The sequence below is a fragment of the Lactuca saligna genome, chromosome 2 (assembly GCF_052625555.1).
Source record: "Lactuca saligna cultivar CGN05327 chromosome 2, ASM5262555v1, whole genome shotgun sequence".
Lineage (NCBI taxonomy): Eukaryota > Viridiplantae > Streptophyta > Magnoliopsida > Asterales > Asteraceae > Lactuca > Lactuca saligna.
Window position 1 is genome coordinate 90,888,538 of NC_136418.1, and position 25,459 is coordinate 90,913,996.

A 25,459-nucleotide genomic window follows, 5' to 3' on the forward strand; every position below is an offset into this window, starting at 1 on the left:
ATTGGATTGCCTTAAGGGTAACCGGAGGGGGATTTGGATCACCATCATTACTACCTTGGTTGGCCACTCTTGGCGACCTATTCACCCGAGACTTGATTTGGACCTTATCCTCATCCCTTTTCGCTGAAGGTTTGACTCATTGTTTGTCTCATCACGCTATAACATTTTAACACTTTACTATACACTAGTATTCATATATCCATGTTAAAAATTTCAAACATTATCATGGCCTTTCTTAAATATTAGTAATTTCTAGTAACTTTCATAGTATATGTCTATCCCTCATTTTGTAAAACTCTTTCATGGTTCCACCAAGTTTCAGTATGTATCATATGTTTATAATAGTACGAGCCCTCTACTATTATACCAACATCATACATAACCAACCTTGACTTTACCACTTGGAGATTTGTTCAATTGGTTTAGACTATCCATATATCAATTTCACTTTCATTACTACTATAAAGCACTCAATGTAACATCCTACAAGTCCATCTAACTTAAGGCATATCAATCTTATGTCTCATCCACACATTCCAAAACCAAAGTCTAAGTCTAAGAGTTGAATGATCCATCCTAATTCGCTTAAAACATGACACTGATACCAACTGTAACACCACATATTTTTAGAATAAATTTAAACCTACGGTTTAATCCAAAAACAAGGTTTAACAGAAACCATTTAACAAAACATCACAGTTTAAACAAATATTTTTAAAAAATCTCCATATTAAAAAAAACATTTGTATATATTTTTATAAAATACGTTTTTGTGTGTGTGTGTATATATATATATATATATATATATATATATATATATATATATATATATAATGCCTGTTCTTATACAATTTTTTTTTTATAAAAACGTATTTGTATATGTTTTTATGTATTTGTATGCACATAAAATATTTTTCATGTACTTAATAAATATCTATTTTATAAAAGTTTTTTAACACATATATGGATATAATAATATATTTTACATATGTGTAATTTTTGCATTTTTATATAACTATATTTTTTTAAATAGGTATTTAAAGTAAAAAATGTTTTTATAAATAGGTATTTCACCTATACAATTGTTTTTAAAAAAGTTTTTTATTTAGAAAAAAGAAAGTTTTTTTTTTTATGTACAAGTATGTTTTTTTTATATAAATATGCTTTTATATAAAAAATATATTCGAAACAAAATTTTGAAAAAAAATATATATAAAAAAAACTAAATTTATGATAGAATTTATAAATTTCTTTGAACTTTTAGTTAAAATTATAAAATTTAGACCAACTTTATAATAAAGTTTAAAATCTAAACAAAAAAATATAAATTTTGAAAACATGATGCCTGCTAGAATAGTCAAATAAATACAGTTACCGATTTGTAGGACTTTATTAAATAAAAAAGGGAATATGATTTAGGAGGGTAACTAACTCTTATCCGTATTCACATATTGACAAAAAAATTGTTTTTAATTTAATACTAAAACCATAATTGTCAAACATTAATTTAATACTCCGGCATCGGGTCCCGCCCGACATCAGGCATCGAGCCCCGCTCGGTATACATATTTGTCTCTCTTAGGCCCCGACTGTCTCCGGGCCCCATCCGCTAAACACATACAATTATATAACATGCTAACACATAAATAAACATACTCTATTGTATCCCTGTCCTAAGAAACATACTTTGCTAATAATGAGATACGGAACATCGTCTCGTACTCTGGTAGTGATGAGATACGACACCTCGCCCACACTCACCTTCCTACCAGGAACATACAAGTATCACACAGACAACAAGTATAATCTAACATGCAAACATTCCTCGGGTACCCGCCCGACATCTGGCCTTGGTCTGGAATAACATACTAGCATACAATGCCTAGGGCTAACCCGGGTCTTCCTACTCATAGACTACATTGGCTGACATTATGGCCTTAGACCCATTCACACAGTGAGGAGACTCACCTTGCACTGCTGAAACCCTGGCTGGAACTAGCTGAGTACGAACGAAGTTCTGTATCTCATTATTAGCATATGTTTCTTAAGACAAGGATACAGTAGAGTATGTTTCTTTATGTGTTAGCATGTTATATGATTGTATGTGTTTAGCGGGCGGGGCCCGAAGACAGACGGGGCCTAAGAGAGACATATCTGTATATCGAGCGAGGCTCGATGTTATGCGGAGCCTGATGCCGGAGTATTAAATTAATGGTTTGACAATTATGGTTTTAATATTAAATATACATAGAAGTTTTCTTTTTTAAATTAATTAGTTAAACTTCCAAGATTTAACTATTTTTTTTTCCTTATAGTAGAACCCTAATAAAGTCCAAAATTTGTATTTTTATGATTTATCATTAGCTCAAATAAATCTTGCTCGGCCTCAATTCCCAGATTCTCTAAAGATTGGTCGGCCAAAAGAGCGTTCCTGGATTGCAGGTTGTGGCCGGAAATCGTAACTGCTGTTGAAGAGAATATAATGGCAATGGCTGCATCCAATGCGAGTGACATCAAGATCTTCACAGGTCTCCAGCAAATTGCTGAATCTCGCCATTACAAGGCATGCTTTCCAACTTCTATCCTTATTTTCCCGATTTACAATTCAAAAGAAAACCGTATTTAAGGTAGAAATGCAACCTTCCGACTTTCTTCCTCCCCATAGCCACCGTCCGCCGCGCACAGCCCTTCTTACCGCCTCCTGCCCCCATCTACCTAGAGGAAAACCTTAATAGCCTTTTGTATGTTGCCGGCAACCCTTAACGCCCTCCTTGTGGTGTATTATGGTATCAAATATGAGTTTAACTTCGAGCTTATCATGTCGTCCTATCACTAGTGAACCCTTCATTCTCATCTGTTGATATTTCCAAGTATATTTTGAGTAATTTGCACCTTAGACTTTAGTCTTGATTTGTGGATTAAAATTGCAGAATGTTATGTGCTTCTTGTGTCAATCTCAAACCATTTACCTTTCAAATTGATAATTTTTAGTTACCCAAGTGATATTTGGTGCAGGCATGGCTGTTGGATCAATTTGGGGTTCTTCATGATGGGAAACAACCTTACCCTGGTGCCATATCTACATGTATGTTATGAGCTTTTGACATTTTGGTAAGGGATGTCATGTCAATTGGAGATCTTTTTTTTTTCTTCTCTCCAAAGTATGTTGTTCTTTTGACATTTTGGGGGTGATATATCATATAGTCAAGTTTCCTACTTTTCTAACAGTGGAAAATCTGGCTTCTCGTGGTGCTAAAATGGTCATTATTAGTAATTCATCAAGACGTGCATCAACAACTTTGGATAAACTGAAAAGCCTTGGATTTGATCCCTCTCTCTTCATTGGAGCTATCACCAGTGGAGAATTAACATATCAACATCTTCAAAGGTAGTGTGACAAAAATCCAAAGATTAGTTCATTATCTCATTACAAACCGACTTTTACTAGATTTGATGAGTATCATTGTTATAGGCTTAGTGGCCTTATAAATCTTGGATTTTGTTAACTTGTGTTTGAATAATGTGAGATTCTCCTTTTTATGAAAAAGAACCAATTATGTAATGTGTACTTCTTTTTCTTTATTTTCTTCTAGAAGCATGCTAATAATATCTTTAATATGTGATCTACAATGAACAGGAGAGATGATCCTTGGTTTCGTGTTCTAGGAAAGACATGCATTCACATGACATGGAGTGATCGAGGTGCTATATCACTTGAGGTAAATGTTGCAATAGAAACTAGAAAGAAACAAATAAATGAAAGCACATTGATATTTCTTTTTTATATTGCTTTATCATATTGCTGCAGGGGTTAGGGTTACAGGTTGTAGAGAATGTTGAAAAAGCTGAATTTGTTTTGGTCCATGGTACTGAAGCTCTAGGGCTTTCTTCTGGTGATTCTGTTTCCAAGAAGCTTGAGGAGCTTGAGAAGATTCTAGAACATTGTGCAGCTAAAGGTATCCCTATGGTGGTAGCAAATCCTGATTTTGTCACTGTTGAAGCAAGAGAATTACGCATCATGCCTGGTAAACTTTTTATTTTTTTTCTTACTTGAGAATCTTATTGTTTATATCTTAGTTTTTTTTTTCTTCTCTTCCCTATTAAGTCTATCTGGATAAAATGTTGTACACATAAGGTCTGTTTCTTTTTAAAGTGGATAAACCATATGTTTTATTAATGTTTATGAATTTTAACTTGAGAGAAGTTGAGAGGAAAAAAGTAGAAGGGCAATTAGGTAAAACTACACTTGACTATTGTACTGTTTATGTTCTTTTTAGGTACTTTAGCAGCTAGTTACGAAAAGCTTGGTGGTGAAGTTAAATGGATGGGCAAGCCTCATGAGGTGATTTTAGTATTCAAAACCAAATGAAGTTTATGCTTTTATATATTCTTAACATTCTTTTCAATTTTAGATTTGCAAAACGAGATTTATTATTGTGATTCTTTAGTTGTTTTGCAAACTTTGTTTCTTGGTTGCTTATTAAGTTATTATGACTGATTAATGTATCAGATTATCTATAAAGCAGCCATGGCTATGGCTGGTGTGGATGCTTCTGATTCAATTGCTGTGGGGGACTCTTTACACCATGACATAAAAGGTGCAAATGCATCTGGGATTGAATCTGCTTTTATCACTTGTGGGATTCATGCAAGTGAACTTGGACTTGGTGGATTTGGAGAAGTTGCTGATGTGTCTTCTGTGCATGCTCTTGCGTTGAAGTATGATGCTTATCCATCATATGTATTGCCTTCTTTTACATGGTAATCTCAATGATGGTAAGTTACACTTCTTCTCTTTTGCAATGGTATCAGTATTTATACAAGATTTATAAGCAACCTTTATGATGTATGACTCAACTAACCATCTACACATTACTTATGATCAACTGCATAAAGAAATCACTTTTATACAAATCAACTGCAAACCCTAATGAAGGTGCCATACATGAATTGTATCTACAGAATGCTATAAAAGTATAAATAAAGTAAAAGACATCTAATATGGTGTCTAATATGTACTTAACAAATCTCTATTGTATTCTCCTATCTTAAGTCTTAAGTTTTTACGATCTAGGTCTTTGTTTTTAGCATTTAGGAAATCACGAGGAAGGGGAGAGAATCTTGGTTATGGGATGGTAGTTTTTGAAATAGTCTCGTTTGGTGTTTTTACACTCTAGATTTGATGATAATAGTTGGTAGAAGGTTCAATTGATTAAATAATTATAGCTGAATAATTTAAAATGAAATCTACCTTTCAAGAGGGTGTCTCTTTCAAGAACTTTTTTCTAACCGAACAAATCAGTTACTACCAACCGACTTCCCAAGATCTCTTATTTATACTAATATAATAATCGACCTAACTAAGAAATGACCATAATACCCCTACATGTTTTTATTACAAAGCACTTACAGATAGGCATGAGCCCATTTCTAGGACCGGCTCAGGCTGGACTAGAACCAAAGAATCGTCTGAAGCAAACTGGGAACCGGACTTCTATGGACTAAACCGGTTGTTGCCGGTTTTCGATTCCAAAACCGGTTATTTTCCAGCCCCATTAAGTTGTTTTCCAGCCCCATTAAGCTGTTTTCCAGGCTATTAAGTCATTTTCTAGGACACTTTTAAACGCATCTGTTAAGTCAAATGCGGTCTTCAACAACTCATACATGGAATTCCATCTCGTTGGTCAATCACCACGTAAGAATTTATTCCTTTTAAGCCGTACTCTTTTATACACTTTTTAACTTTTGCAATTCTATCAGTTGAGTGTCTAATGTATCTTATGGTTTTTTGAACTCATTCAACATGATAGTTGTGTTCTTTTACCCTATCTTTGACAATTAGGTTCAAAATATGGGTCATGCACCTAATGTGAAAATGTTTTCCACCATCATACAAGTTGGACAATGTTCTAGTAAAAAATTCTATTATCTTATCGTTAATTTAAAGTGGTATTGTCGACGATCATGACCATAATGTTCTTTATCCCCAACCCGTGTATACAATCCAATAACAAACGAGTCACGTCTTCCCCCTTTGACTATCTAGGGGTCTAAAGTTTAAAATTCTTTTATGCATAACCCAATTATCATCTATAAAGTGACACGCTACAACCATATACTTCACTTTTTGATGAGAGGATTTCCAAGTATCCGTAGTCAAGTCTATTGTGTTATGTAAACTTGGATCACTGAAGTAAGTATTTCTTCATCAACATATTACTTAGAAACTTCACGACTAATCTTATGCCTAAATGGTACAATAACTTTCCCGTTAAGAGCATTTGTGTATTTAATAAAAGTTTTGTTTTCTACAAACTTAAACTCTAGTCCACCTAAAACAAATACGGTAAGTAAACTTCCTTAATCCTAACCTCATCATGTTTCCAAGTTGTGACACTACTATCCTCCCTAAAAACTTGTTTTTTAAATTAAAAATTGGTTTGCCCTTTCATTTTTTTCGGATTATTTTTTTACATCTACCGACGAGTTTATTTAAGGTAGATGTTCCATTTTGTTCGTATCGACTTTAAGGATAGTTGAGCATAACTTACATTTAGCATGCTTAGTTTTCACTCCACATCATTTTCTAGCCAAACCTTTACAAATGTTTTCAACATCTTGTTTTTGGTGGTGCCTGTTCTCTTTTATGTGATTTTCAATGCCATATTCTCTTCTTTTTCCTATTTGAAATAATCATCATCAACAATCACATGGGTGGGGGTGGATCCAACAAATATATTGTCATCCTACACTACAAAAAAACATTTACTTCTATCACATTACATAAAGTCAACAACTATGACATCAAGATTGTAACATCACTGACATTCACCAATTAATGTTGCAACATAACAATTATTCTTACAACATTAGTGGGATTCAAGAATCAAAATTACAACATGAATGTCATTCAAAAATTATGATTACAATTTTACAACATCAATGACATTGAAGAACAAAGATCTACAACATATAAAACATAAAAAAGCTGGAGTTATTTAAAGCCGATACGAACAAAAGAAAAACATTAAAAAGTTAAAGTTATTTAAAGCCGATAAACAAAACGTCTAGTTTAAATAAACACGTTGGTAGAAGCCAAACAAACCCAGAAAACGATAAAGGGCAAAATAATTACAATTTAAAAAACAAGTTTGTGTGGAGGGTAGTAGTGTCACAACTTAGAAACATGATGTTTTCAGGATTAAGAAAGTTTTATTTAACCTATTTGTTGTAGGTGATGTACCGTTTAAGTTTGTAGAAAATGAAGTTCTATTAGGTACACAAATGCTCTTAACAAATAGTTTCTATACCATCTAGGCATAAGATTAATCGTGATGTTTCTAAATATTATGTTTATTAAAGAAAAAAAATCTTTACTTTAGTAATATAAGTAACACAATACACTTAGACTACAAATATTTGGACTTTCTCTCATCAAAAAATGAATTATATGGTTGTAAATGGTCACTTTATTGATGATCATTGGGTAATGCATAAAATAATTCTAAACTTTAAACCCATAGATAATCGCAAAGATAGAAACAACCCATTTGCTATTCGATTGTATACTTGGGTGGTGACAAAGAACGTGATGACCATGACCGTCGACAATGTTACTTTATATGATAAGACGATAAAATTTTTGATTAAAAAATTGCCCAACTTGTATGATGGTGGAAAACATTTCCACCTTACCTGCATGATCCATATTTTAAATCTTAATATCAAAGATGAGCTAAAAGATCACAACTATCATGTTGAATGTGTTCAAAAATCCATAAGATACATTAGACAGTTAGACACTTAACTGGTAGAATTACAAAGTTTAAAAGGTATAAAATAGTACGACTTAGAATGGAAGAAATTCTTGTGTGGTGATTGTCAAATGAGATAAATTCCACGTATGATTTATTGAAGAACACACTCGACTTAAGGGAGATGTTTAAAAGTGGGTGAAAAATATTTAATGGGCTGGAGAATAACTTAATGGCCAATAAATTAGTGGTTGAAATTTGTTCTCGCCTTCTCAACCTTTTTTCCATTATCCTTTGAACATTTACTATGTGTGTGTGTGTGTGTGTGTGTGTGTGTCATTGTTACAAGTATGCCATAAAAAAACACTAAAATGAATTTTCTTAAATATGGATGAAAGATATTGTTCATTTAGGACCGGAAGGTTGTTGTGGCATTTGTAAGCCCGAAAGGCATTACTTTGAACTCGTAATGCCCGCCATGTGTGTAGAAGGCGGTTTTAGTGATGTCTTGTGTTGGGATCCGGATTTGATGATACCCAGATCTTAGATCTAACTTGCTGAAAATGACCGACCCATCCTTTTTGTTTTCTAACCAAAATCACCAGGACTATTGCTGACTTGGATGACCCATGCGGTTAACATTTTTGTGATCAACCGCTCTATCTTATCTTTTTGGAAACGGAGACACCAATCGGGTCAGACACTAATCGGAGGAGTACCATCTTTTAGAATTATTAGATGTTCTAAATGGTGGTGTTGTGAGAGTTCAGTGGGTTCCTGAAAGATTTCATCAAATTTATGGAGAATTTGAGTTAGAAATTTGGGTATCTAACTAGTTATTTGTGTTGTATGTTGCTGAACTCAATAAGCAATTCTGCCTTCTTCTTCAAGTCCCTCTCCATGGTCCTCAATGTGACTAGAGATTTTCCAAGAGCAACCTCTTCCTTCGATTTTACTTTTTGATTTCCCAATGTCAAATTCAATTGTTTGTTCCTGGATAGGAAGTTATGAGTTGCTCCTGGATCAGTCAGGGTGTGGTGAGAGGTCAACCCGACAACGGAGTTGAGGGAGACTTCCACAAGATCCCTAACTTCGCTGGAATCCAATCTTACTTACGGGTCTATCAACACGTCTGAGTGGTTCCGAGTCTGAATTTCTGTCTCTTCCACCACAAGATAACATTGATATGTGATATGAGTGCCAAATCAGGCATTCATGTCGTGTTTTAATCCGACACGACACGACACGATATGATTTTTTGTAACATGAACACGACACAACACAATGTTTTGTTTTTTTAACTAACATAAAATAACAATTAGTTATTTCATTAATACTTAATCATACTTAACACAACAAACACGGCAAACATATGCTAGATGGTGTCAATTTTGTGTCGAATTTTGAAAATGATACGACACGACATCATGTTTTTTTACACTTGACATGAACGCGACACAGACACAAATTCGAATTTCAGTTTCCCTTGATTTGTTCCTTCAAAGGACCCAAAAAACAACCCCATACCTCTGTCACTAGAACCGCTAGTTCCACTGCCTTCTTGTTCTTGTCCATTGGATTCCCATCAGGAGTGATTAGGCCTGAGTTTGGTGTTTCGGAACCCTTTCCATCCTCCATTTTCTCTATCCTCTCATTCTGCATAAGTTTGTTGTCTTCAATTGCTCTGGCTTGTTGTTGGTTAACCACTTTCTGTTGTTGCTCATCCATGAATTTCCCAGATTTTCGTCCAAAGCTTCTAACTACTTGTCTGATGGAACATTCTTTTTCTGAGGAGCCACATTGCTCTGAGATACCAATTGATAGACCTAAGTTGGATCTATCAAGTTGAATGTGGATTTAAGACATAGTAAATGAACAAGACGTGAATTGTATTAGACAATCCCAATATTCGAGATATGGGTATCTCCAAGGAAGAAACAAGTTCTCTACAATATTCTTGACTAAAACAAAAGGAAAGAAAGAAATGCCTACTTATACTCTGAGGATCAGACCAAAAGGACAAGGACAGTTATCCTCCACCAAAAAGGACCTCCTGCAAGATAGTGGACACAACATAACTAATAACATGAGAAAAACAATAAAACAATGTAACTACCTTCCCCACAATGGTAATTGATTGTTTCATTGGTATTGGGCACAATGGTAATGATAGTTGATGGGGCTTATCAAGAGGGTATGTATGTGGGTATCATCATCTATCTTTTGTGAGAAATCTGGTATTTCATACCTTAGGAGAGTGGCTTCTCAAATTTGCCAAACCATCTTCTTTTTTTGTAGTTTTGTTTAGTGTTCTTAAATCAATACAATGAATAGTTTTGGGTTCTTGTTTGTTTGTTTTCTAAATCGTAAGTCAGTTTATAGCAAATGTTTGCTTGTAATATTTTTTATTTTCTGTTTTGCACCCTTATCTAAATCATCCCTAGGCTGGTATAAATAACTTTTGTCTTAGGAGTATTGGGGGATTGAGTATTTTTCATTTTTTTGGTCATCAGGAGGTCATCTCTTTTGAGACCCTCTCTGATTTAGGGTAGGAAGGATAATCATTTGATTATTTTCCCTGATTTGTTATTTTGAATTCCATTTCACTTCCATAGGAATCAAGCATTCAATTTGCGGTTCCTTCATTATTGTGTTAAGATTTCTATCAAAATTCTTGACTTTTAAAAAAAAAAAAATTCAATTTTGACTATTTGACCGTGCTTGACCAAATTGGTCCAAGTTTGACTCAGGCAAATCGTCAATTGCCTGGTAGTGGGCCGAGTTTTACAACACTTTTCTTTAGTGTGGATGCTTAAGCAAGCTCTAATTACATTTGCTCTCAGCTTTTCCATTCTTATTATAGACTCGCTAATTGTGCAGTTATCACCCATTTTAGAGATAAGATATCTTAAAGGAACATTGAACATTGACTTAACCGATTAAGACAAACTAACATTGAGTTAAAGGAACATTGAACATTGACTTCATTGCGGCAGGAGACCATGTAGGATCATGACACGTGGACACGCCATTGATGTCTTATAGGTCATAGGATAACCTGTGGCTATTTTGATCGTATATTCTTTTGCTCATTGGAGTTGTTGGTGGCATACTACTCAAAGATACTATGTATAGGGGTGGCATCACTTTTCCTCCATTTATATTTTTGCCTAAACATGTATAAACTTCATATTTTTTCTTTCTTGATGAAATAAATGAATTTTCTCAAAATATTTCTATGTGCTTGTGATTGTTCTTGGTAAAAACATAAATTGCCATAACGCCACATTGCCACAAAAACTATCAAAACTAAAATATATATGATTTATGTTCATTTAGGTTTCGTGCATAAACACGAAAGTAATTTGTTAAACAAACGAACACAAACAAGAAAATTTGTTTGTTTGTTATTTATATTAATCTTGAAAGGTAAATATGAACAAGTCTTTTGTTTGTGTTTGTTGGTTTGTTTATAACCCCAATAATTGCCATATTATAGAAACTAGTGGACTTGGAATGTGTATAAAAGAAAATATAAAATTTAAAAAATTGCACAATATGTGAGGTATTTATTGTGCTTTATTCTTTTAAATCAAGACAAATCTAAAATTCGACTAAAACATTATGTCTAGGGATGAGCAAAGGAACCGACCTGAATCGGATCCGACCTAGAAACCGTAGTTGACCGAATTTAAGAACCGAATCGGACCGTCGGTTTTTGATTTTTGTCGGGTCTTCGATGTTGGAACCGGTCCTCGAGAAATAACACTGTATTTTGAGAAATATTTCGGTTACGGTTTTGGTTTTTGACGATTCTTTTCGGGTCTTGAAACCTTGTCAAGTGTTGGATGTATTATTATTTTAGGAAACTGCACTAATTTATAAATGTAATCTATATAAACAAGCGATTGCCGGACAATATATGAAAAACTATAAGTTTGATATTATAAAAAATAAGTCAGTTTCTCTCTTTCAAACAACCATTGCACCATCATTAACTATCCAACATTCAAACATTCAACATTCAAAATATACTTTCAAAATTCAAAATATACTTTCAAGTTTTCCCAACAAAAAAAATTTAATATGTGGATTCCAACATCTATTTGATATTTTGACTAATTCATCGATCTCATCCCCGTTAGCTTCAAGTTGTGTAATGCATCCACAATGTCTATATATAATACAAAAGAAAAACGTTATTATTTAATAAAATGTAACAATTACTAACAAAAAGTTTAAAATGTAACAAATATTAGTGTATTACCAATAGCGAGGTCATCGTCAGCTAACACATCATGCACTTTGTTATAGTCATATATAGGCAAGCTACTATTTCTTAGCCAATTTTAGGTGCATATTAATGCCTCCACAATCACAACCGACAAATTAGTACGGTAGTTGGTAATTACTCGACGATGAATGTGGATTCAGATGCTATGGTGGAAATTTGCTTCCCTGAAATATCTATTAAGAAACAAATTAGTATATAATACACGACATGAATTTATAAAATAAATATGAAAAATTGAAGTAAAAGTTAATACCTCTTCCTATTCGAGCAAACGATCGGAAACCGCACCATATTATTTTTCCATCATGTGAAGATATCATATCCTTTGTCAAATCCAATTGGGTCCTCGCTTAAGTATCGTTGCAATTGACTTTCCAACGAAGTCGATGAGACACTTCTCGAGGTCATATAGCTTCCAAAGAATTCGTTTCGTCATCAAATTTAACAACTTCTTTGGGAGTTTCTTGTTGAGACGACGGTGTCATGTTTGGTCTTTCCAAATATGTATGGAAAAACTTGTCCAATTTGCATTCGATATCAATAACCTTTGCACGTGCTTTCGATTCTATCTCATCAACGGACATCTTATTATCTTTGTTCTTGGCTTTAAGCATTTGGGTAAAAACAATTTTCACAAGCTTTGACTTGCATTGAGGATCTAACAATGTCGCAAAGAAGACATACTCATTTATATTGTCATAGTCACCCCAATATTTGTCATATTTTTCTTTCATACCCGGTACCATAAACAAAAAATCCTGGTTGGTTTCATATTTCCTAATATGTTGCTCCATGTTTAAGATCTCCCGGATATAAGTATGGAAGATATGTTTTGTTGAACACTAAACTTTTTCAGTTTTCTTAAACTTCTCAAGGAACTCTACCATCTTTTTAATCATCTCAATGTCTGAATGCGATGGTATCCTTTCCATACTTTTCTAAAACATTGGATCTATAAAAAACAACAAAGAAAATACAATAAAAGTTTCCATGAATGTTGCTGCAATATATATATATATATATATATATATATATATATATATATATATATATATATATATATATATATATATATATATATATATATGGTATGCTATATTCCAAGAGATGTAACTCATTCATTTTTTAACCAAATCAAGTGTTTTTATAGTAAAAAATTATCTACAAACCTAAACAACATGTAGGAAAAAGATTCAGGTCAATACAACTTAAAATGAGTTAGCTATGCACATTTTAACAAAAAAATCATATTACGTTTAGTTGCTGAAATATAAAAAAATTCTGATTTGATATTATTCCTTGCGGGGATTGTAATTCAGTCAATTTTTAACCCAATCAAGCGTTTTTGTAGTCTAGACTTATCTACAAAAACTAAATATGTAGGAAAAAGATTCAGGTTAATACAACTTAAATTGAGTGAGTTATGCACATTTGAACAAAAAAGTCATATTATGTTTAATTGCTGAAACATAAAAAAATTCTGATTTGATATGCTTCATTGCGGGACTTGTAACTCATTAAATTGTTAACCAAATCAAGCGTTTTTATAGTCTAAACTTATTTACAAAAACTAAACAACATGTTGGAAAAAGATTCAGGTCAATACAACCATGGGCAGATCATTTATAGGTCCAGGAGGGGCTATCCCCCCCCCCCCCCCCCCCCCCCCCCCCCCCCGGAATTCGGGTTAGAAGCAGCCCGTATGACTTCAAAAGTTATAAATATAAGCATGCTATTGTCAAAATTGGATGAATTGTTCCTGACTCTTGAGTTCCTCTGTTTGCTAGTTGTGATTTCGAAATCAACTAATTTCGATTTTAGTTTTCACAATCTATTAAATGCATTGTTACAAATTTTAGATGACATTATACTTGGCAATGAAATTTGTTCCTGACTATTGAGTTCCTCCATTTCATCTTTATTTTGTAAGAAGATATAGGAGCTGCAAGTTGGTGATTCTTGAAGGAAATTTAGTTCGGAATATGGAATTGGTCCAATTTTAATGTGAATATCACATTCCTAATTGTTCTCGGCATTGAATATGAAAATTTGACGAAATTCAGATTAATTTAAAGATATGGGTGCATGTTGGTTTTTATTATTTAGAATGGTTAAATATAACTTCTCAGATATAATTGTTTTTAATCTCTACCAGTTGGTTTCTTCCCAGGTTAATAAAAAAAAATGGATTTACAGGTTTACAAAACATGCATCCCAAGTATTTGATGTAGTGTTTCAAAGAAAGTTGGACCCAAATTTCACTACTATTTATCCTTCCCATTTCTATTGGCTTTTCAAACTATTTTTGATTCTTTTATTTTATTTTAGTATCTCTTAGATTATGGAGATGGATAGTTACTATCGTTTTCTTTGATGAATCTTTAGCTAAAGAGGTGACAACTACTTGTAACTTATAGGTATAGGGAGTGTGCTGGGTTTTCACCAAATAGGAAATGCAATGATAGTTCTTGAATGTAGTCATTAGTTATATTAAAGAATATATAATTCTACTCAAATTTGCTCCCCCCTCCCCCATACACACACACACCACCACCACAACATTAATTGTTTAAGCTTCGCCCCTAAATACAACTTAAATTGAGTGAGTTATACACATTTGAACAAAATAGTCATATTATGTTTAATTGCTGAAATATAAAAAAAAAAATCTGATTTGATATGCTTCCTTGCGGGGACTGTAATTCATTCAATTTTTAACCAAATCAACTTCAATTTTATGAAAAAGATTCAGGTCAATACAACTTAAATTGAGTGAGTTATGCAACTTTCAAAATTTGGACAAAATGCTAAATTTGTAAATATTGTTAATTGTTAGTGCTGAAACAAATTTGATTTTATTTACCTTGATGGCTATATTTTGATGGCTATATTCGAGAAACACGTCTTTCACATCGTATGCTTATCTTAGCAATTCAAAGGTAGAGTTCCAATGTGTTGGAGTTTCACCACACAAAAACCTTTGAGTTTCTACAACCGCATCCTTCATGGCTTGTTTAAAGGTCTTGATCTGTTGCGGGGAGGCTCTAATGTATTTTATCGCATCCTGTATGCTTTTTACATGGTAAATTTCGTGTTTTAACAACATTTTCACAACTAGGTTTATGATATGAGCCATAAACCTAATGTGAAAATGTTTACCATTCTCGTAAATAACCAAAAGTTCTTTCACAATGATGTTGATTGTTGTGTCATTTGTCTTGGCACTATCAACGGTCATCGTCATGACATTCTTCATGCCTACTCGTTTATGCAAATTAGCAACTATCGGGTTATGTCTTTAGCTTTTTGAGTATCAACCTCTTTAAAGTTGACTACCCTTTTGTGCATGACAAAATCTTTAGTAATGAAGTGGGCCATGACAACCATATAATTTATCTTTTGACACGAGGATATCCACCTGTCGGTTGTCAAGTGGATGGCTGTTTTGGGGTTGCTCAAATGTTTGTATAACTTCTGCCTCTCCATTAAATAGGACTGAACATCACGAGAAATTTTATGCCTTGAATGCAATTTTAACCTTACCATTAAGGGCGTTTACAAATTCTATGAAGGCCTCGTTTTCAATGAATTTAAAAGGTAGTTCCCCGATGGTGAAAAGGCCTAGCAAGGCAAGTTGAATCCTCGTATCATGATGTTTCCATGTGTATACATGGCTCTCGCCATTAGGATCTTTCGTAAATGACAACTTTTGTTGTTTGTCATCATCTTCATTTGGTTTGTTGTCCGGATTTAACTTACAACCATTAAAATGCTTGTTTATTGAAGTTGTCCCATTCGGTTTGCATCCCTGGTTAGTAATTTTAAACAATAATTACATTCGACCCACTTTCTTTCAATTCCATCTTCCTCCTTTATCCATTCTATCTCGAAGTTATCCCAAACACGAGCGGTACAATTATCACTATCCTCTTGTCTGGTTAGGTTAATCTGATCCTTTAACTCCTTTTGATTCGTTTTTTTGCTCTTGGGTTTTGGTTTTGTTAGGTATTTTTGTTGTGTACGCTTTTTTGGTAGTGGTGGTTTTTTTGGTTGTCTTCGTTTTTTTGGTGTTGCAAATTTTCGTTTTTTTGATGGTTGTTGTTCTTGTGGCTCCTCTTCTTGGTCTGATTCATCACATGGTATAACATGCCATGCCGGTGTTTCTTCTATACAAACAAAAAAACCACCAATACCAAAAAAGTGAACACAACAAAATACCTAACATAACCAAAACCCAAGAACAAAAAAAACGGCTAAGAAGGAGTTAAAGGATTGGATTAACCCAACCAGACGAGAGGGTAGAGATAATTGTACTACTCATGTTTGGTATTACTTCGAGATAGAATGGATAAAGGAGGAAGATGGAATTGAAAGAAAGTTTGTCGAATGTAATTATTGTTTAAAATTACTAGCCGTGGATGCAAACTGGAATGGGACATCTTCAACAAACAAACATTTTAATGGTTGCAAGTTAAATCCAGAAAATAAAAACCAAATGAAGATGATGACAAACAACAAAAGGTGTCATTTACGAAAGCTCCTAATGGCGAGGGCCATGTATACACATGGAAACATGATGATACGAGGATTCAACTTGCCTTACTAGGCCTTTTCACCATCGGGGAACTACCTTTTAAATTCATTTAAAATAAGGCCTTCATAGAATTTGTAAACGCCCTTAATGGTAGGGTGAAATTGCCTTCAAGGCATAAAATTTCTCGTGATGTTGTGTCCTATTTAATGGAGAGGCAGAAGTTATACAAACATTTGAGCAACCTCAAAACACCCATCCACTTGACAACCGACACGTGGACATCCTCGTGTCAAAAGATAAATTATATGGTTGTCATGGCCCACTTCGTTACTAAAGATTTTGTCATGCACAAAAGGGTAGTCAACTTTAAAGAGGTTGATACTCAAAAAGCTAAAGACATGACCTAAGAGTTGCTAATTTGCATAAACGAGTGGGCATGAAGAATGTCACGACGATGACCGTTGATAATGCCAAGACAAATGACGCAAAAATCAACATCATTGTGAAAGAACTTTTGGGTATTTATGAGAATGGTAAACATTTTCACATTAGGTGTATGGCTCATATCATAAACCTAGTTGTGAAAATGGGGTTAAAACACAAAGTTTACCATGTAAAAAGCATACAGGATGTGATGAAATACATTAGAGCCTCCCCGCAACGGATCAAGACCTTTAAACAAGCCATGAAGGATGCGGCTGTAGAAACTCAAAGGTTTTTGTGTGGTGAAACTCCAACACGGTGGAACTTTACCTTTGAATTGCTAAGATAAGCATACAATGTGAAAGACGTGTTTCTCGAATATAACCATCAAGGTAAATAAAACCAAATTTGTTTCAACACTAACAATTAGCAATATTTACATATTTAGCATTTTGTTCAAATTTTGAAAGTTGCATAACTCACTCAATTTAAGTTGTATTGACCTGAATCTTTTTCATACATGTTGTTTATGTTTTGTAGATAAGTTTAGACTATAAAAAAACTTGATTTGGTTAAAAATTGAATGAGTTACAGGCCCCGCAAGGAAGCATATCAAATCAGATATATATATATATATATATATATATATATATATATATATATATATATATATATATATATATATAATATTTCAGCAATTAAACATAATATGACTCTTTTGTTCAAATGTGCATAACTCACTCAATTTAAGTTGTATTCAGGGGCGAAGCTTGAACAATTAATGTTGTGGTGATGGTGTGTGTGTGTGTGGGGGGGGGGGGGGGGGGGGCAAAAGTAGTATGGATTATCAAGGAAATTATGAGTTATCTTTTAAAGTACTGGTGCATAATTTTGACATTTGAGTAGAATTATATATTCTTTAATATAACTAATGACTACATTCAAGAACTATCATTGCATTTCCTATTTGGTGAGACCCAGCACACTCCTTATACGTATAAGTTACAAGTAGTTGTCACCTCTTTGGCTAAAGATTCATCAAAGAAAACGATAGTAACTATCCATCTCCATAATCTAAGAAACACTAAAATAAAATAAAAGAATCAAAAATAGTTTGAAAAGCCAATAGAAATGGTAAGGATAAACTCATACCAGGTTGAGAGATAATAGTCGTGAAATTTGGGTCCAACTTTCTTTGAAACACTACATCAAACACTTGGGATGCATGTTTTGCAAACCTGTAAATTCATTTTTTTTATTAACCTGGGAAGAAACCAACTGGTAGAGATTAAAAACAATTATATCTGAGAAGTTATATTTAACCATTCTAAATAATAAAAACCAACATGCACCCATATCTTTAAATTAATCTGAATTTCGTCAAATTTTCATATTCAATGCCGAGAACAATTAGGAATGTAATATTCACATTAAAATTGGACCAATTCCATATTCCGAACTAAATTTCCTTCAAGAATCACCAACTTGTAGCTCATATATCTTCTTACAAAATAAAGATGAAACGGAGGAACTCAATAGTCAGGAACAAATTTCATTGCCAAGTATAATGTCATCTAAAATCTATAACAATGCATTTAATAGATTGTGAAAACTGAAATCGAAATTAGTTGATTCCAAAATAACAACAACTAGCAAACGGAGAAACACAGGAGTCAGGAACAATTCATTCAATAGGAAATTAGAAATCAAATGTTTGAGATTGGACAAAAACCGAGAAAACTGGAGAAGAAAGAAAAGGAGCATCCGTGCATACCTGATTTTCAGTGACCGGTGGATTGTGCAGAACGACACAACTTGGTGATATCAAGAGGGGTCACAACCCAATTTTTACTATAGCAGACTTATATTTTATAAAATTTGAAGTGATATGGGCTGCTTCTAACCCAAATTCCAGAGGGGGGAGGGAGCACATCCACTCTTGGCCCTATAAATGATCCGCCCATGGTTGTATTGACTTATATTTTTTTCCTATGTGTTGTTTTATTTTTGTAGACAAGTTTAGACTATAAAAATGCTTGATTTGGTTAAAATTTGAATGAGTTACAAGCCCCGCAAGGAAGTATATCAAATCAGAATTTTTTTTTTTATGTTTCAACAATTAAAAGTAATATAACGTTTTTGTTCAAATGAGCATAACTCACTCAATTTAAGTTGTATTGACCTGAATCTTTTTCCTACATGTTGTTTAGTTTTTGTAGATATTTTTAGAATATAAAAACGCTTGATTTGGTTAAAAATTCAATAACAAGCCCCACAAGGAATCATATCAAATCGTAATTTTTATTTTTATTTTTATGTTTCAACAAATAAACGTAATGATTTTTTTGTTCAAACGTGCATAACTCACTCAATTTTAGTTGTATTGACCTGAACCTTTTTCCTACATGTTGTGTAGTTTTTTTAGATAAGTTTACACTATAAAAACGCCTGATTCAGTTAAAAATTAAATTAGTTACAAGCCCTGCAAGGAAGCATATCAAATCAGATTTTTTATTATTATTATTATTTTTTTTTATTTCAGCAATTAAACATAATATGACTCTTTTGTTCAAATGTACATAACTCACTCAATTTAAGTTGCATTGACCTGAATCTTTTTCCTACATGTTTTTTAGTTTTTGTAGATAAGTTTAGACTATAAAAACGCTTGATTTTATGTAACATCTCAAAAATTAAGACCAAAAATTTCATTTTTAAATAAGTAATAAAGAAATCATTAGTATTAAAAACATTCATCGTGTCATCTCATAACAAAACCAAATGTCAATAATCTAAACATGTCACAATAAAACATATTTAGAGTATGTCTCCCAAGAATCTCATGCTCGGAATAATGGTGTGATGCACTGCAATCATGTCGGCTCCTTTCCCTTTGAAGAAGAGGTACCTAAAACCAAAACTGAAAACCATAAGCACAAAGCTTAGTGAGTTCCCCTATCATACTACATACCATACTATACAAATACTGCCAAACATATCTGGGTGCTGGCCTACCCCTTCGGTCTCTTTCAACCGGTAACTTCCTAGTATTTCAGGGTGCTAACCTACCCCTTCTCTAACACCCAAAAACCAGAAGGCTAATTAAGGAAATATATTATGCAAATTGAAGGTCTACTCGTCAAGTCCTAAGGGGATAACTCGACAAGTAGAAATAACCTTTTAGGACGCGGGTTGAGAAACTAATTCGATGAGTTGGGGAGGACCAACTCGACAAGTTGGTTTGGGTTTGGGAGACCCTAGATTCGGGGTTTTGTACCCTATTTAAGCATCTTAATCCTCACCTTATGGCCTCATTTCCAGCCTCCAAGTCCCAAAACCCTAATCCACGAAACCTTAGAGCTTTGTGTGAGTTGGTGAGCCATTTTTTTAGTGAACTTTGGGTATTTGAAGCTTGTGAAGAAGAGGAGAAGCTTGGAGATTCAGATGGGAGTTGTAGATCCAGAAGCAACACCTTATCCTCTCCATTTTTGGTAAGCAAGTCTCAACCTTGCTTAGTAGTTTGATATATTTATTCTTTTCACTTTAAGGGGGGGTTTTTGGTCCAATAAGCTTGACCCTTGGGTTTTGGACGTCCCAAGAAAGGATCCCTTCAGTTTGGAATCATTAAGGGTTGTTAAGGCATAAAGGTGCAAACTTTATGCCATTGGAGCCCCTATGCAAGCTTTAAGGTGTTATGTTGGCCTTTTAACCCCAAAAGGGCCATGCATGGAAGAAAAGTCTTAGACTTTACGTGTTCAAATGATATTTAAGGCCTAGATCTCGGTTTTCATGATTTGGTTTGGAGTAATAAGGCTTTTGGACAAAGATCTATGTCCTAAAGAACTAGGGTTTTAGATAAACCCATTAAGAAGGACTAGTAGCGGGTAAAGTTTGAAACTTTACCCTTGAGAAGGCATTTTCTGTATGTAAAAGAAGTATGGAGTCTTGATCAGGATAATAGGGGCTTAATCTGTTAAGATGACCCAAATAGAGAGGGGGACTTGGCGAGTCCAGAGAGGGACTCGACAAGTTGAGTCGTGATGTCCTGATTTTTCTACAGGGCAAAACTCGATGAGCCTGAAGAGGGACTCGAAGAGTTGACTTGTTCTACCACGACTATGAGTAGCAAAGGAACTCGACGAGTCAGGAGGATGACTCGGTGGTTTAGTCAAATTGGGCTGTTAACTTTGACCAAACGTTGACTTTGACTTTGACCAGGGGTAAAATGGTCATTTTACCCTAAGAAGGATTATCAGTTCTTGACTAAGTATTATGTTGGTAATGTTAGCTCGGGGAGTCGAGTGATCAGCAGTTCGGGGATCTGCCAGCTAGCAGCGAGTGGTTTATTCGTAGGATTCTGTAGTCAGCTTGTGAGGTGAGTTTTCTCCAGTAGGAACGGGTCGAAGGCACCAATGTCGGCCCGTTTATGTAGTGTATACCGGGTTTAGATCCGATATTGGGGTTATACTGATGTAGTTTATATGTTTCCGGATTTCGATCCGATGCCGGACAAGGCCCAAGGAAGGTTATTACGTATGTTTCTAAACTACGGTTCGATACCGGGTGGTACTCGAGGAAGGAATGCATGTTTAGTTATAATTGTTGTCTTTGTGATACGTGTATGTGCCTGGTAGGGAGGTGAGTGTGGGTAGGAGACCGTATCTCATCACTAGCTGAGTGTGGACGGGGTTCCATATTTTATTATTAGCAGAGTACGGGCGGGGCCCAAGATAGGCGGGGCCTTAAGACTAGCAGTTATAGTGTTGTGTTTGTCTGTTATGTACTATCATGATTATATGTTATTGCTTGTATGTGTATAGCGGGCGGGGCCCAAAGACAGGCGGGGTCTAGTAGAAATAGATCTGTATACCGAGCGGGGCTCGATGCCAGGCAGGGCTGATCCCAGATTCGTCCGATCTCGGGCGGAACCCGAGGTAGCGAGCTAGGCCAAATGTATGTTGATATGTGCTTATGTGTATGATATGTGGTAGCTTGGGGAGACTCACTAAGCTTCGTACTTACAATTTTTAGTTTTGGTTTCAGGTACTTCCACTAGCCAGGGGAAGAGCTCGGGATGACTGCATAACACACACCACATCTTTTAGCCTGTGATGATTTACTTTGATAATTTGATAAATGATTTTTATACAATATTTTGTTATGATGATTCGAGATACATGAATTATGATCTCTATTGTGATGTTATATGAATTATGGTTTTCTTAAATGAATTTAAAACGGAAATTTTGGACCGTATTTTTGGGATGTTACAAGTTGGTATCAGAGCCTTGGTTTGAGGGATTCGGGCACATTCTCGGGTGTGGCTGAACTCATACTAAGGAATTGGTATAGAAATTTTCAAAAGAAAATCATTTTTTATAAAAAGAAATTTGAAAAAAGAAAGGAATTTTGAAAAGAGAAAAGGGTATGGTGCATGCAATCAACCGAGCTTAAGTACTCCCAAATTACCCATACAAGTTTATGTTATGATATGGTTATGAGAACTGCATGCTAGATTAGGACTAAGGATCTAGGAATGATGCCTTATGTGCCTATTATATGTGTATCAACTTTATAAACTGCATGCTAGTACAGATTAGTCAGTGATATGATGGCCTGATTAGAATATGCTTGATTATGTGTGCTCAATGCTCGAATGCTACTTGCTTTGTGATTTTAGGAGTCTTAGTTATCTTTTACTAACTAGTAAACGAATATGTTAAGTTCATATTGCAAGGACTAAATAATTTCAGAAGGTTAGGTCTAGCTGTATTTCGCAGCTCTTGTTTGAGTCAAACCGTTGTAGGGCATGATCTCTCATTCGAAGTATTATCTAGTCTTAGTGATATGTAATGGTATTCGCGAGCTAGTTAGGGGGGGGGGGGGGGAGAGATAGTAGAGACTTCTTATACAACTGATGGTGGAGAGTGGGATGGTGATTACCCTTGGAAAAGCCTAGGATGAGTTTAGTGCTGGGAGCAGTAGTAGTGAAAGGGACATGGTGGAGTCAATTCAATCCTTGAGGAAAGTACGAATAGATGTGGAAGGTAGTATGGGCCCGTACTACTAAAAGCATAAGATTCGTACTCGAGTCAAGGAGGGCTGATATACAGCCAGGAAACTTGTAGTGTGTGTGTATGATCTCATGATAATGATGAGTATTTTGATGGTTGTTATGATATGTTGCAACATGGTGACACTATCTGGTAGACCAGTGGGCAGTTCAGGTGCAGGTGAGGGATTAGGCTTTGGCTCTAGAGCTGGGCAACTCGATGAGCAGATGAGACAATTTATTTCAGCTGAGATTACGCGTAATATTTTAGACCAGACTCTTGTGATCTTTGGTACGGTCAAGGAGGGCATTATGGAGATTTTGGATGAGAGATTGGGTGCGTTCCGCACTGAGAATGCGACCATGATGGGGGCATGCACATTGATGTTCATGGAGTTCAGAGCCTGTGGAGCTCCAGACTATCATGGGGCTAAAGACCCCATTGCTAGCAGCCGGTGGTTGGTAGATTTCACCAACGCTTTCCGTTCTAGCCGGTGTCCCAAGGGGGAGGAGGTTGGACATGCCATTGGGGATGATGCCGCATTGGACGCGATGACGTGGATTGACTTCTCGGCCACGTTCAATGCCAAGTTTGCACCGGTTATTAAGGTACAACAGTTAGCACGAGAGTTCCAGGACCTCTAGCAGACTACAAAGATAGTGGCGGAGATCACCGCCAAATTCAAATAGAAAGCCCTTCTTGTTCCGCAGTATGTGGCGGACGAGGAGATGAAGAAGGCTCGGTAACACGAGATGCCAAGGAGCGACATTAGACAGTTTGTGCGCCGGTCCAGCTGCAAGACGCTGGAGGATATGATCGCTCGAACTAGGGACATAATGTTGTATATATATTGCCTAAACCCTAAAAATTAGGGTTTTAAGTTTGCTCGCATATGTTGTGCGTACTCCTTGGTACGTTGCGCGTACATTCATGAAATCCCCGCTTCCAATGTTGCACTACGCCCCGCGTATGCCAAGCTTACGCCCAACGTACGTCTTCGTGCAACCCAATCTTGTCGGCCTACAGGCTAAGGCCCAACTCAATTAGTCCATCATTGCTCTCATAATCCAACAATTTAATACAGAATAAATTATTATCATTACCTCGAATCACAGATGTTACAATTCCCCCCCCCCCCCCCCCCCCACTTGAATTAGACCTCGTCCTCGAAGTTCGATGCGTTTGGAAATACCTCCGGGTAGTGCTCCCTTATCTCCTCCAGTCCTCCTTGGGCTCCCAAGTCCACTCCAAGCCCTTGTGGTGCTGCCACTGCATCTTCACCAACTCTACCCACTTGTTCCTCAGCTCCTTAGTCTTCCTGTCAAGAATGGCTACTGGTCTCTCAATGTAGTTCATGATGGGTTTTGGTCAAAAGAACATCCTATGTGCTCATACAAACCCTAATGCTTGGATCTAGGTTTCTCTATTGTACATGCAAGTTATCCAAGACTATAAACCCTAATTCTAGCATATAAGTAATCATATTAACATGAGAATAGGTTTAAGATCATACCTTGATTGTTATGTAGCAATAACAATCCCAAATCTCCTTGTATTGACTTTAGAAAGCTTAGAGTCACAAATGTCACTCCTCTAATGGTTCACAAACACCAAGAGCAAGAGGATGAAGAGAAGAGGTAAAGGAGGCTGCCCAAAACCTGTGGAAACCCTAAAAGAAAGCTTAGCCACGTTTTTGGGTCATAAGGGATGTATATATAGTTAGGCTATTAGGGTTATCTAACAAGGAAACCCTAATTTGGATGCTTAAGCCCTAAGCAACCCATGGACTCCTTTCCTTAAGGCCTTGGACGATTTCCCCATGGGTTTCCCCATAGAATTCGTCCACTCCTTAATTTAAGACAATCCATAGCCCAAATTGCAATTATCTTATAATTACAATTCCAGTCTCTTAAGTTTAATTAATCTCTTTTAGTCACAAAACTAATTACTAATTAATTCTTGACTAATATTAATTAAACAATATGATTTCTCCTTTAATATATTATTCTCATAATACATTAATAAATCATATTTAATCCTTTCTCTCCACAATTCATCCTATCAAGTTGTTTTGGTGAAGGCAACCCAAAAGGACCATGCACCATTGGGTCAAGTACATACCAAAATAGTTATGGACTTAGACACTAATCCAACACTCTCCCACTTGGATAAGTCTAATAACTATTATGCGTATGACTTCAGATCCTAATCTGCAATCGTAGCTTTCCAAAGCCGCTGTCAACTCTGATTTTATCAGATACGCGTGTCCTTTAGATAAGAGATCATATATTCCTCCATTCTAGATATCGTATGAGACATGATTTCAAATCATTCTCTTTGTACTATTTCTCGATCTTCGATTTATGACGACTGACTAATTGAAAAAATCAAATTAGCCCTA

The 25,459-nt window shown here is 35.2% G+C and overlaps 1 protein-coding gene across 5 annotated transcripts; it reads left to right on the top strand.

The window, feature by feature from the left end:
- Window positions 1-2,358: 2,358 nt before the first annotated feature.
- LOC145031172 (Haloacid dehalogenase-like hydrolase (HAD) superfamily protein) lies at window positions 2,359-22,261 on the top strand. Of its 5 annotated transcripts, XR_013676864.1 has the most exons (9): window positions 2,359-2,563; window positions 3,016-3,085; window positions 3,229-3,388; window positions 3,638-3,719; window positions 3,809-4,025; window positions 4,278-4,342; window positions 4,511-4,776; window positions 21,826-21,958; window positions 22,049-22,261. XR_013676864.1 is itself a non-coding variant. In XM_078979684.1 (8 exons), the coding sequence occupies exons 1-7, from the start codon at window positions 2,483-2,485 to the stop codon at window positions 4,763-4,765; spliced, it is 930 nt and encodes a 309-aa protein (XP_078835810.1). In that variant the 5' UTR covers window positions 2,359-2,482; the 3' UTR covers window positions 4,766-4,776; window positions 22,049-22,261. The 5 variants fall into 5 exon arrangements, 4 of the variants coding, with proteins under 4 accessions (XP_078835810.1, XP_078835811.1, XP_078835809.1 ...); XM_078979684.1 differs by lacking the exon at window positions 21,826-21,958; XM_078979685.1 differs by lacking the exons at window positions 21,826-21,958; window positions 22,049-22,261 and adding an exon at window positions 10,751-10,985.
- Window positions 22,262-25,459: the final 3,198 nt, after the last annotated feature.